Raw genomic sequence first — 14,128 nt, 5'->3', positions numbered from 1 at the left:
GGCTAACGGATCAATCACAGCAAATGCACTCGGTCCAACACCCGTCACAATGACAAATGCAGTTACTTCCGTGAGCACTTTGGCTTTTCTTTTTGGTCATAAATACGATTTTTTAATTACGTGGGAAGTCTCTCCTTCTGCACAAATGAGAAACCCAGAAAAATGGGGTCATGAGGTCAGTTCTGTGTTTGCTTTCTACTACCAAGCAACGAGTCTCAGCCCTGGGGACTCAAAACCTAAAGGTGTGATATATATATTTGCATTGTATGGCTTTAATAAGATAGCAGAATCACAGTGTTAAGGGAGTTGGTATTGTACTTTGCTTTGTTTGGGGCATTTTGAGTCAAAGCCTCACTGTGAATTCATACACGTGAATCCATCTGCCTTGAACTGGTGACCATGCTGCCTCAGCCTCCTGAGTGCTGGGATTACAGGCGTGCACTGCTCTGCCCAGCTAAAGGATCATAAGGTCAGCTATGTAACCTTGAGACTCCTCCAATTAGCCAACAGGTCTATCCAGCCATTCCTTCTAGGCTCAATACAGAAAGCATTTTGGAGAGAAGAGTGCCCTTAGAGTGCTCACAATGCACAGAGCGATTCCCACTCCACTCCCACGGAAACCATGCCAGGCAGGCACTACAAACCCTGCTTAACAGATGAGCAAACTGAAGTTAGAAAAACAGTCAGTTACCAGAAGTCACCAAGCTGGGAAATGGCAGAGCTGGGATGGGAACCTGGGTCTGCTCAAGGCTAACGTCTTCCATACATCCATCACTTACAGATGGCTGCAAGGCTGTGTACCCTGGCAGAAGAGGCTGCTGTCCCTGCTACTCCACACTCAATAGTGCACCCCCCAGGCTGGGCACAGGGCTGGGAAAAGGGCATAGGGCAAGAGGGCTGGGGAATGGGTTCAGAAGTACACCCTTAGATGTTCTGATGTCACTGTTCCTCTTGGGGACAGTGACTCCCTCCTCACGAACGGTAGGAGCAAAGGCCACTGGAGACGTGAGTGAGAAGCTGGAGGCCATACATGCGAAACTATCCACTCAGGTGGGCATATAAAAAGGGCTAAAGTGTAGTCCGGTGGTGGAGTGATTGCCCATAATGAGAGAAGCCTCAGTTCCATTTCCAGCAGCGCAAGGAGGGCATGGGTTTCTGGGGAGGGGGGCCCTCAGTTGTCTTTCTCTAGGCCATACACTGCCGTGACTTTCTTTAAACTCCATCTGTAAACCTAGTTCTCTCCCCAATGGTTCGTGCTAAGTCCTAAAATATGTTTCTGGACATGATGAAGGGATGTTTTTCTGAATGCTTGTGTCAACAATTACAGATTAAAGCTGCAGCTGACAAGATGGCTCAGTGGTTAAAGGCACTCATAGCCATGTCTGGCCACATGAGTTCAATCCCTGCAACCCACTTCCCAAAGAGTGGGGGACAAAAATCAACAACTCCCTTGGGTTGTCCTCTGACCTCCACGTGTACCCCACACATGATAAATAAATAAGCAAATAAGCATAAACATAAAAATAAAGATTAATTCTGATTCTGCACATGGGACAAGCAAGGACTGGAGACTGTGTATGGACACTGGAAAACTTTTCCAGACTGAGTTAACTTTGATCTGCATAATTAGAAGTCAAGCATAGACTAGGCCTTGGTGCCTGGCACTGCCACACATCATTTAAAAAGGTCTCTGTCACCTTCCACCACAGCGCCTGATTCTGGGGAGAAATCTTTGTGTTTTTTTTTCATCTCTCTTGTTAAGGGCCTCTTTTTGCTTTTTAGTGGGGACAAGCACAGAGAAAGGACATGAAACCAACTTTGCCCACCAGGAAGCTGGAGGCAAGACTTCACGATGGAGCAACAGCGTCAGAGGCTCACAAGAGGACAGGGTAACTGAAATAATAAAACAAGGACTGGGGGTGAAGCTCCGTGGTTGTCCTGGTTTTGCTTTCTGGTGCTGTGTTAACCCGGGGGAGGGGAGGGTTTTTCACTTGGCTTATGAGTCACGGTCTAGCATTGAGGGAAGTCGAGGCAGGAACCCGGAGGTCAGAACTAGAGCCAAGGTCATGCAATAATATTGCTTACTAACTTGCTCAGCCTGCTTTTCATACCACCCAGGACCACCTGCCCAGGTGTGGGCCCTCCCATGTCAACCACCGTCAAGAAAACACCCTATAGACTCGCCCACAGGCCAATCTGATGGAGTCAATTCCTCAACTGAGGGTCTCTCTTCTCAGGTGACCCTAGTATGTGTCAAGTTGACAAAAACTGAGCAACACAGTGATGAAGTGCCAACCATTCCCAAGGCCCTAACACCCAAATCAATAAATAAGATAAATGAAAACAAAACCCTTCCAAGGCCCTAAGGACATCTTCCTCATCTAGCCACCCTACATCCCAAAGAACGGACACTGATATACAGAATTTCCTCACAGAACTGTGTCCCTGCCCATGCCAAAAATAACATGGAGGAGGCCTCACCCTACACACCATGTGGAGGCCTCACCCTACACACCATGTGGAGGCCTCACCCTACACACCATGTGGATAGTTAGGTGCACATTTTCTGGGACACTATGTAGCCATTAAACAAGACCACAAAGTGGCTGGAGAGATAGCTCAGCAGTTAAGATCACTGGTTACTCTCCCAGAGGACTGAGGTTTGATTCCCAGTATCCATACGGTGTCTCCCAACCACTTGATTCTCTAGTCCTAGGATATCCAGCACCCTCTTCTGGCATCTGTAGGCATTGTATGCATATGGTACACAGACAGACGTGCAGGTAGAACACCCATACATGTAAAATAAAAGTAAAGGTTAGCCGGGTGGTGGTGGTACACATCTTTAATCCCAGAACTTGGGAGGCAGAGGCAGGTGGATCTCTGTGTGAGGTCAGCCTGGCCTACAGAGTGAGTTCCAGGACAGACAGGAACACACACAGAGAAACTCTGTCTCAAAAAAACAAAACAAAATAAAACCACAACAGCAACAACCCCCCAAAGGTTAAAAAAATTAATGACCATAAAGATGATATGTTACCTAGAAAAAAATTGATGTAAAGTTCAAAAGCATAAAAGTGAGTTATAAATGGCATGTGCTCCATGCTTTAAATGAACTAAACGCCAGTCTCTCCATGGAGGAGAATTGTGAGGGATTATGTAAAAAAAGCACACAGCTCCTCTGTCAGGGTGAAGAGTGATCATTACCAGAAAGGTGGCCTGTTTTGAATTAAGATCTATTTTAGAGCCAGGTGCAATGGTATCATTTATAACACCAGCATTTGGGAAGTAGAGGCAGGCTGAGCAGGTGTCCAAAGCCAGCCCAGGCTACATAGTGAGAGCCTGTCTCAAAGACGGAAAAGTATACCCAAGGGTAAGGGGTTAGGATAGCTCAGTAGTAGAATGGGTGCCTAGCATACAAAGACTGGAGTTTGAACACTGCAAAAAAAAGAAAAGAAAAGAAAAAAGATAATTTAGGGAAAAGATGGCTGTGTTTGTGTGATTATTCCCTGATATGCTCAGCCCTCCCTCCATATCTGAAGTTCTGTATTTGCTGGTTTAAGGAACTACGGATCAAAAACTGGCTCAGCAGGTAGAGGAGCTTGCCGCAAAATCTGGTGACCAGGGTTCGAGCTGATCCACAGAATCACGTGTTCTTGTTTGTTTTCTGTTGCTGTGGTGAAACACCCTGGCAAAAAGCAGCTTAGGGGAGAAAGCGTTTATTCTACCTTACTTTTCAGGCTGTAGTCCACTCCTTTGGGCAAGTCTAATCGTATGGAACTTCAAACAGGTAGTCACAGCACATCCGCAGTCAAGACCAGAGAGAGATGAACCGTGCACGCCTTGTGCTTAGCCGGCCTTTTCTAGTTCTACTCTTAGCCCAGGGCCCCAAATCAAGGAATGGCGCCACCCACTTTCAGGCTGGATCTTTCCACATCGGTTAAGGCAATCAAGATAATCCTCTACAGACATGTCCAGCATGGAGACTCTCTTCCTGGGTGACTTTAGGTTGTATCAAATTGGCAATTAAACAAACCACCATGCCATGTAAAGCTGCAGGAGAGAACTGGCTCCACGAAGTTGTTCTCTGACCTCCACATATAGGCCCTGGTACATATCCCCCTCCCCCCAACAGTAATAACTAAACACCACTAGGGGACGCTACAGCTGTACCAATTGTGCGAGGCTTCTTTTTCTCTTGCCTAAAATACTGAACAATACATGATGTCAACTGCTTACATCCTATTAGGAGTTGTGAAGGATTTCAAGATGATTTGAAGTGCGATGAAGGACATGAGAAGGTTACATGCAAATACCATGCCACCTTACATGAAGGGCTCCAGCATCAGGGGGCTTGGTATCCAGGGGTCCTGAATCCCACAGCCACAGAGGGCGACGGCCTCCATCCAAGTACTATTAAAGGACGTCATAGTGGAAAGAACCGGAGGGCTGAGGCCACGTTAGCATGAAAAGACCAGGTCTGGTTTTAGCGGGCCTCAGCTCTCCCCCACATTTGGCAGAGCCTCGTGGAGCAGGTTAAGGATATTTAGAGAAGAGAGAGAAACTTGTGGAAGCCTGGGATGAGGAACAGGCTTCTCTGAGGGTGGAATGCAGTATGCCATGGAGGGGACAGTATAATGGGTAAGGCCTAGCCATAACATGAAGGCTTGGGAGAGAAAAAGAGAGACGGGGATCCTTTCTAAAGTCCTCTTCAAAGGCATGTTCATTGACCTAACTTCCCTCCATTAGACCCTATCTCCTTAAAGGTCCCACCAGCTCCTAATAGCACCACAGGGCAGGGGCCAAGGCTTCCACAGATAGGTCTTGGGGGGCATTCAAGATCAGACCTATGATACCCACTATCCTGCAAGTGATGTCTGGTCACCCTGGCCTGTTCTCAGCAAGAATCCTGCCAGTCAGTTTGACAAGAGCTCCTTTGCTATGACCTTCCACTTAGTCATTTTCTATTCATTGCCTGCTGTCCGGCTCCTCAACTCTACCCTGCTACTTCCTAGTGCAGGACTCAAGAGGCCAGTCTCTGCAAAATCCAATATGGTGGCCTCTAACTGTTCACGGTAACCCTGAATAGATGGTAACCCTGAATAGAAGTGGCCTTGCTGCCCACTAACAAGGGGCTATGAGTCATCCATTATGCCAAGCAAGGGTCATGGGACAGCTTCTCTGTGACAGAGTGCCTGTACAGACTTCTCTCTCCTGCCCCATGTCTGTGGACCAGCATGGGCCCAAGCCCTACCTCCATATTCAGACGACTAAGGGGCTGGCAGCCACCCTGGCCACACAGCAGTGAGCAGAGCTGGCCTCTCACTCCGCATCATGGACATTTTCTTCTTCCAAACCTAGGCCTCCTGGATCAGTGCCAGGTAAGGCACCTCACCCATACTGGCCCCCAGCCTTCAGGCTACTACCCAAAGATTCCTTAAGCAGGCCAGAGAGGAGCTGGGTCTCCCTCATGAGACCACCTCCCGAGAAGATGACTTGGGCATAGGCACCTATCCTAGGCTGAAACTCTAACATAAAGGGGGCTGGCAAGATGGCTCATCGGGTAAAGGAGATTATCACTAAGCCAGACAACCTGAGTTAGATTCCCAGAGCCTACAAGGTGGAGGGAAATGATTGACTACTGGAAGTTATTTTCTGACATCTACAAATGCACTGTAGTGTGTGCATGTACTCACATACAAAGCATACACACTGAATGAATGAATGAATGAATGAATGAATGAATGAAATAAAAACAAACAAATGCACAAACCTTCCTTTGGCTAATTTTCAAGCCAACAAGGTTGAATTTCTTTATACCATAGCTCCAATCTCCCTCTCTCTACAGATTATTCTTTGAGATATCCTCTACTTCTCCATCCTTCAGGCCATATATACACGTGCATACACACACACACACACACACACACACACACACACACACACACACACACACCCTGGAATTTGGCTGACTAGAGAGGTGCTCTGCTGGGCTCAGTGTCCCACACAAATAATCCCATTGATGGATACTGTTAATGTATAGTGGATTCTCAGAGTGAATTAGGGAATTTCTGTCAGTACTGCAGCAGAAAAGAAACTCTGATGCTATGAGTATGAACCTGTTGCTTCTAGAAGCTTCCCTGGCATCTCCTGAAGACACTGAGAACATCCTTAAGAAATATGGAACCAAATGAAACCCCAGATCAAGATGCCAGCAGCTGTGCCTGAGCAGATACGCACTCCAACTTCTAGGATATTCAAACCATGAAGCCTTTTGGAATCTGAGCCCCCTTCAGCGGAGAGGGGCTCTGTTACATTGTCTGAAGGTACAGGACTCAAAAGATATAGAAAGGTTGACTTAAATACCATGCTAGTGTGGTATAGTGGCACACACCTGCAATCTCAGGACTTGAGAAGTAGAGGCAGGAGGATCAAGATTTCAGGGCCATCCTTGGCTACCTAGTGAGTATGATAGTTAATACTGTTAATTTGCCAGAATGTAGACTCACAGAAGGGACACGTCTCCAGACAAGTCTGTGAAGGATTATCAAGACTAGGTTAACCCAAAGTGAAGGTAGCCCCAGGTCATAGACTGGGATCCTGGACTGCAAAATAAGGAGAAAGCAAACGGAGCACCAGTGTTCCTCTCTGTCTGCATCGTGACTGCAGATGCAGCATGATCAGACAAATACACAGAAAGATCATTCTTAGTAAAGGAAAAGGGGACAGACACCCTGCCGTGGGGACCATGACCTTCTCTGTTGCAGGATTCAGAGCCCACATTGAAATATGTTTGCAGAGATCTCTGGCTTGGGAAGCAGGACTGAGAGGAGCAGAGCTGCCTGGACACACTGAGCAGGGACAGGCGCAGCACACACATCAGATCTCAGTGCTCAGATCGGCTGGACCAGCTGCCTCCACCTGCAGTCATTTCCATTTCTGGCGGTGATGTGAAGTGATACCTTTCTCGGCAAACGCTGGGAACAGAGAGAGCACTTCAGCACGACAGTCCAGTCAAGGGTTAAAGACACCCCCCAAGGGCCTATGTGTCCAAAACTTGGTCCTCTGTATGGCCATGTTAAGAAATAGGACTTTAAGAGGTGGGGCCTAGTGGGAGTCCTTAAGTCGTTGGAGATGGTGCCCTTGGAAGGGATTAAGGTATCACGCTGGACCTCTGAGTTAGTTGAGAGAGGGTTGTTGTAAGAACCCATCTGTGCTCTGGCTTCTTCTCCCCCTTTTGCCTTGGCTCTTCTGTACTACATCTGACATGATATGATGTCACCAGGAGCCCCCACCAAAGCAAGTGTCATGCTATTTGGACTTTCTACCTCCATAGCAATGAATTCAATAAACCTTTTCTCGTTATAAATGGCCAAGCCTCTGATGCTTTGTTATGCTAACAGAAAACAGACTAATGCAACTGCAGAGAATGGGATCGCACCAGGAAGAACTCAAACACATGAGTGTTCCCTTCAACTCGGGTTGGACAAGAGCTGAACATGGGCAGCAAGTTCCCAAGGCACAACGGGTTTGTCACTGGAGATGGGTCCTAAGTGTGGTGCTTGGGAAACAGGAGCGGAAGGAGAATATGGTTGTGGAAAGTGTGAGACGCTAGCATAGCACAGCACTACCCCTGTGCTCCACGGTGGCATCAGCAACAGTTAGCACCTGGCTGACACTGTTGGGCACTCCCCAAGTTGTCTTCCTTCCCAACAAAGCCTCGGTTCTATTCCAGTGGCAAGGTGCCCAGCCCCAGAGGATGAATGCAGATTGGCTGAAGCCCCCCAGTTGGCAGCTCATTACCTTCACCAGTGAAAGGGTGGCCATGGTCACGTAACCTAATTCTGGCTGACAGCTACAAGGGAATTGTGCTGTAAGAAACCTCCAGCATTTCCCCCAGGTTTAAACACTAGGGGGAAGCTCAGGAGGGTAGCCCTTTTCTCTTCCATCCCCTACCTTAGCTATTTGGTGCCAAGGGAGTTTCAGATCAGGGCCCTGGAAAAGTAGAGAACTGCCAGCACAATCTGGCACCAAGGTGCGAGCCATGAACTGCCCAAGTCCGCTGTATTCCAGGCTTCTCTTACTATACGAGCTAATCCAATGCTGCCATTGGATCATCACGGTTAAGCAGCCACATCAGGCATCCCATTACCTGCCATCTAAAGCACATCTACTCTTAGGCATGGTGAGGCATGCTCATAATCCCAGCACTGAGGAGGCTGAGGCAGGAGGACTACAAATTTGAAGTCAGCCTAGGCTACATAGTGAATTCAAAGTCAGTCTGGGCTATGTAATGAGACCTTGTCTGACGACTGGCCTGTTTTTCATTATTATAATCAAATACTAGAGACCGGATATTTTATAAAGAAAAGAGATTTAGCACACTCTTGTAGACCGAAAGTGCAAGATCAGGCAGCCTCTTTCTTTTTGCCTCAGGTCATGACCTATTGGCAGATGGTATGATGGCAGGAAGGGAGAGGAAGAGAGAGAAGCAGAGGATGAAAGGGGAGACAATGAATCACAGCACCACCAGGAAGTCAGAACAGGAGGGCATGTCTAAGAGTGACCTAAGGACTTCAACTGGGCTCTACCACCTCTTAAAGGCTCGCGCAACCTCCCAGCATTGGCATCCTGGCAACTAGGCTCTCAGTGCATGAACCTTTGGGGGATATCTCGAGCGACATCCTAATCCTAGCATCAATCAGGAGTGGCCTCTGCCTCAGCCTGCTTGCCTCTCATTACACGTGCCATTAGAAAAAGGAGGCTAAGGAGCAAGAATCTGAAGAAGGCGGATGGCAGCGTATACATGTCGGGACCAGGTCTCAAACTCCCTTCTTGGGACGAACACCATGTGCAGCATTGCCCTGCTTGGTTCCATGGTAGCATTCAGTCAGCTTCCAGAGCACCTCAATCCCCTTTCAGGAGCCTGCCTCACGCCCCCCCCCCCCCCCGTCTTCAAAGTCAGCCTGGAAATGACCAATTCAACAACTCTAAAGTATCTTTGGAGAGAACACCCCACACACTTGGCTTCTTCTAAACACATTGCTATTATTACGAAGCTCTCCCAAATGGCAGCATTTAAAAAAAAAGTTTTAAAGGCAAAGGAAACAGCAGAAAGAGAAAGTAAGTGTGCCAGAAAGTAATTGGAAGGAAACTTCTTTTTTTCCAGGGGGTGGGGGTGAGGGGGGTTGTTAGGAGCCAGGAAATGTCAAGGAAACGAATCAGAGCTGATTTATATTCCATTTCTAGGCATCTTTATTAACAGAAACTCCACAGAGCAGCCCTACAAGCCGACTACCAGAGACCCCACAGAGCATCCCCGAGAAGCTGACTACCAGAGAAGCTGAGAAAGTCACACTGGATTCTGGATTTGACAGTAACACAACCAAATACATAGGAAGGAAAGTACTTGAGTGTTATCCAGCTTTCTGGGCTTTCCTTGTTTTCAAACTGGTCTGGACAATAGAAGGCCAAGAGCCAACAATAAATCCACTCTAAGCTGGAAAGGGCCTCCTCTGAACACAACCAAATATTGCTTTAATCCTTTGCATTACGTTTTTCACTGCAGTATGAAAGCTATGCGCTCTGAATTCTCAGCTTCTGCAACACTGTGGCTGGAGGTGTGATTGCTGAGCCGGTGATTAATTGGGCAGTTACTTAAGGCACTTTCAAAGCAGAATAGGAGATGTTTGGTTTTGCATGAATATTTTTAGATCCTACTAAAGATACTGCCTTTAATGGCTCTTGCTTAGAAATCTTGTTTTGATATTCTGAAAGTCCTTTCTTTCCCATAGTACTGCAGGAAGAGTCCTTCGATAATCACGACAGAACATGAATATTCCTTCTGGAGCTATGTTATCAGGCACATCAGCTGGCCCCAGAAAAACTGATGTCATGGTTCTGTTCCCAAGGGAACAGGGACAGTGGGTCCCCTATAAACAGTGGCTTTTGTTGACTCATTTCTTTTCCCCTTGACATTAAACTTGTGTGTGGTTGGCAAGAATTTCTTTTTTTAAAATTTGGACATGGTTTCTGCCTCGGATCCTCTACACACGACTTTATTGGTTAAAGAGCAAGCAACAGGCACTTGTTTATACACAGCTACTTCAGCGGTGACTTAAAAAGGGGCTTCCCAGGGAGCAAAGCAAGCTAGGAAACATGCTGAATGCAAGCATACTTTCCCTAGAGATGTTCAGTTCGATACGTGTTTATCCTCCATACCGAATGGTTAGAAAAACTATCTACACATTGAGGTCTAGCCAACTGTGGGCTCCCCATAAAGTGCCTCCCAAGATCTCCCATCCTGATCAGTGTGTGCATTCCCCACCCAGAAACATTTAACAAGCAGCGGGAACCGAACGGCACTCAGGAAGAGTGGGGCCTTGTCACTAGAGACAGAGAGACCCGCAGCAGAAAACAACCCTGAAGTGTTGGAGCTGGGTCGTCTCTGACTCTTCCCGGAAGGAAAAGGAGCCCATCTACACTCCAATCCCCACAGTCTACACTTGGAGCATCACAGTGCCTCAGAACATGGACACATAGCCACAGCACCATGTGTTGAAGGGTACAGCGGTTCTCAATGGGTAGGGGTGGGGATCTCAGGGCCTGAATTTTTTTCTTTTGCCTTTAAAGTCCAGAGTAGGAAGCCAGTATTGAGTTCAAGGCCAGCCAGGACTACATAACAAGAAAGACCCTGTCTCAGCAAAGGGGGAAAAAGTTGAGGCTGGGCATGGTGGTCCATGCCTGTCATCTCAGCACTCTGGAGACAGAGGCAGGAGGATCACTGCAAATCTGAGGCCAGCCTGGGCTATGTAGTGAGTCCCAGGCAAGCCTGGACAATATAGCAAGACTCTATCTGAAAAATGATATGAGATGAAAAAGAGAAGGAAGGGTGATAGCAGGAAGGAAAAGGAGAAACAAGGATGAGAAGGAAGAGGAAAGAAACGGGAAGAAGAGAGAGGAAGAAGAGAAAAAAAGGACAGCATGGTATTCACAGGTAGAAAGTAACTGGCTCTCTACGAAGCAGCTCTCCACAAAGCAGTTCAACACCCCGGTCTCTAGGGGGTTGGCAGAGGATAATGGTGGCAATTATGAAACTACTGCCACAGTGTGCCAGCTGGGCTCTGCCTTCTGCAGGCACTTCAAGAAGGGAAAGAGGAAATCATTCAGGAAGCAGCAATTTTGCCGAGAACCAAGCAGGAGAGGTGATGCTGGCTTATTAAAGTGGCTAAGAAGGAACTGTGGGGAACAGGAAGGTTAATTCTAGAGTTCTTCCATTCCCTTTGAAATCTCAAATTCACCCCATCTCGGGTACACTCGAGCTCAATATATACAGCCCAATATATGTATCTGATTCCAGGGGTGCAACCCAAGGCCTTGAACGTGCTAAGCAAGCCTCTACCACTGACCTACACCCCCAGCCCTGCGCGGCTCAGTGTAGTAACAAAGATCACAGATGGGCACCGCTTAGGAATGGGTGGTAGGTAGCTCACCTGTCTTCGGGCTTCCTCCACCATGAAGCAAGGTTTATTTTCTACTGTGCTCAGGAGTGACCCCTCCCCCCCACATCCCCACCTCTTTAGATCTGAGGCAGCCACCTCCCCCAGGAGGAGGATAACCATTCCCACCAGGGAAGCAGAGCCAAGAAAAACTCTGACTAGTGTGCTGGTGTCTGCCATAGTTCTACAGGAAAGAGGCTTGCTGCACAAAAGGGAGAGGTTCTGCCCAACGTATCAGATGCGGAGGTTCAGAGGTTCGAGCATGAAGTGAACATCTTTTTTTTTTTTCCCCCTCGAGACAAGGTCTCACTATATAGCTATGGCTATCCTGGACAGGCTGGCCTCAAACTCACAAATCCGTCTGCCTCTGCCTCCAAAGTGCTGGGGTTAGAGGCATGCCCCACTGCTGTTGTTCTTTTTAAGTCTTATTCTGTAGCCCAGGCTTGACCTGGATCTTAAATACACACACACACACACACACACACACACACACACACACACACACACTCGCACACACACACACACACACACACACAGCTTAAACCAGCCTCTAGCCTCCCAAGTTCTGGGATTACGATGAGCCACCAAACCCCGCTCACAACAGCAGTCTTAACTCTCAGAAGACAAATCAAAGACGCTCTGGAGTGCGCTGTGGCGATCGCAACAGACAAATGCACACAGAGGCAGCTCAGCTGCGTCCTGCAGATGTGCGGTTTGAGTGGGACAGCTTGAGAACACAGCACTTCCAAGTCAGAGCTGCTCCGAGCCAAACCTCTCGGGCACCGAGGGAGGGCTGGCCCGAGCCTTGATGGATCCGGGCTGTTACAGGCTGAGCAAGCCTGGGGACGCACGAGCCTCATTAGTATCTCGGGCGCCCGGAGAAGGCAGGGGGCGGTGGGTCTGAGCGCACACTTCAGTAGAAACGCAGCGCTCAGGACTGTTACTCCAAGGTCTTACCTTACCCCCGCTCCTGAGTGTCCCCTAAACGGCCCCTTTGGATGGTTTTTCCTGCAGAAGCAAGTCCTGGCACTGGAGCCGGACGGCAGGACACCTCACGACCAGCGACCCCAGTGCAATCCACTGGGTGAGCCGCGTTCCTAGGGGTGACGATCACGTCGCTCCCGCAGCCCTACACCCCCGCGCGTAGCGTACCATCCCCCGGCCCGCGATCGTGCGCCTCACCTCCTGCAGCAGGCGCTCCAGGTGCGTTTCGGCCCAGGTGGTCAGGGCTCCCGACGGCCCCGCACGCCGCCACAGCTCGCGCTCCTGCTCCAGCGCCGCCACTCGGCCGTGCAGTGCGGCCGCCTGGGCGCCCAGCAGCAGGCAGGCAGCGGCCGAGCCCACCGACAGCAGCAGGCACAGCGCGCCCAGCACCCGGGCCCCGCAGCCCGCGCGGGGGTCCTGCACGCCTCCCCCGCCCGCCGGGCGCTCGCCCGCGCCCATAGCGTCCAGCCGGTTCTGCGTCGGCGCTGCGGCCCGGGGCGAATCCAGGTCGGCGGCTGCGGGGATCGGCGTCCCGGCGGCCGCGGATCGCTCACGCCCCCCTCGCCGCCCGCTCCAACGCAGCGGCCACTGCGGGCAGTTCCCTCTATGCAAATAGACCCCGCCAGAAAAGGCGCGGGGACCCACCCAGGGGAGGAGCGGCCGGTCGGGGAGGGCGGGGGCCCCCGGCGCTCACCGGCTCCCTGGCTCCGGGTCCTCGCCACGCTGGTCCCAGCGTGCGAGCCTCTGTGCCCGGCCGCTGCCACCCGAGGGGGCCAGACGCGCCTGGTCTCGGCTCTCCTGCAGCCCTCCTGAGGCTGCGGCGCGGTTCGTGTCCTAGGAGCGACCCCCAAACTTGTGGATTGACCTTTCTGACACTTGCAAACCAAAACCTGGAACCCTGTGGGAAAGTTAGAAGTCCGTCCTAGACGGTCGCTGAGCGCCGCTTGGTGGCCGAAAGCGATCCCTGCATGTGGGCACGGAAAGACTTGGTAGAGAACCGAAGAGAAAGAAATAGAGGAAGAAAAGAAAGGATGAGGGAGGCTGGGGAGAGAGCACGCGAGAAGAGGGAGGAAGGAGGAAGGAAAGAGAAATAAGGAGAATAACTAGGGAAAAGAAGAAGGGAAGAAATGGAGGGAAAGAAGTAGACACCTCTTACAGTCAATGCCCTCACCATTTATAATGTCAGGCATGGACACTAGACAGACATGGTCACATTTTGGAGGGAGCTGACCCAGAGGGAGCGTTTAGTTCGGGAAGCAGGCGAAAATAAAAGGGAAAGGAGCTCCAAACTCTGTAGAACTTGAATTCTGCAGGGAAAAACTTGGACAAAACCGAAATCTGGAATGCACCATACTGACTTAACTACAGTGATATCAGGACACCAACAGGGGCCAAAGAGAAAGCCATCCATTTACATGGTGGCGAGAGAGGCTGAAGCTGGAACCTAGGTTTTAGCTGTCGGGGGCCCTAAGGTATATTTATAGGTCAAAACAAGTCTCAAGTAATTGTTGCATTAGTTCCTGTGATACCCATTTGAGAACAGCCAATCGTGAACCTGGTAACGGGCAACTGTGATGGTTTTTAGATGAAGACTTGCCACCTGAATCTCCTGTGGTTGTCTGCTTAATTCCTGTGCCTACATTATC

The 14,128-nt window shown here is 49.6% G+C and overlaps 1 protein-coding gene across 1 annotated transcript in view; it reads right to left on the bottom strand.

The window, feature by feature from the left end:
• Col23a1 (collagen type XXIII alpha 1 chain) overlaps window positions 1-12,941 on the bottom strand; it is a 304,345-nt gene extending 291,404 nt beyond the window's left edge. Inside the window, exon 1 of the mRNA XM_059270491.1 lies at window positions 12,681-12,941. Coding sequence (XP_059126474.1) covers window positions 12,681-12,941 — 261 coding nt within the window. The remainder of the gene's footprint in view (window positions 1-12,680) is intronic.
• Window positions 12,942-14,128: the final 1,187 nt, after the last annotated feature.

The sequence above is a fragment of the Peromyscus eremicus genome, chromosome 8a (genome assembly GCF_949786415.1).
Source record: "Peromyscus eremicus chromosome 8a, PerEre_H2_v1, whole genome shotgun sequence".
NCBI lineage: Eukaryota > Metazoa > Chordata > Mammalia > Rodentia > Cricetidae > Peromyscus > Peromyscus eremicus.
The sequence above is the reverse complement of the archived record's forward strand: the minus strand, read 5'-3'. Positions and strand labels throughout refer to the sequence as shown.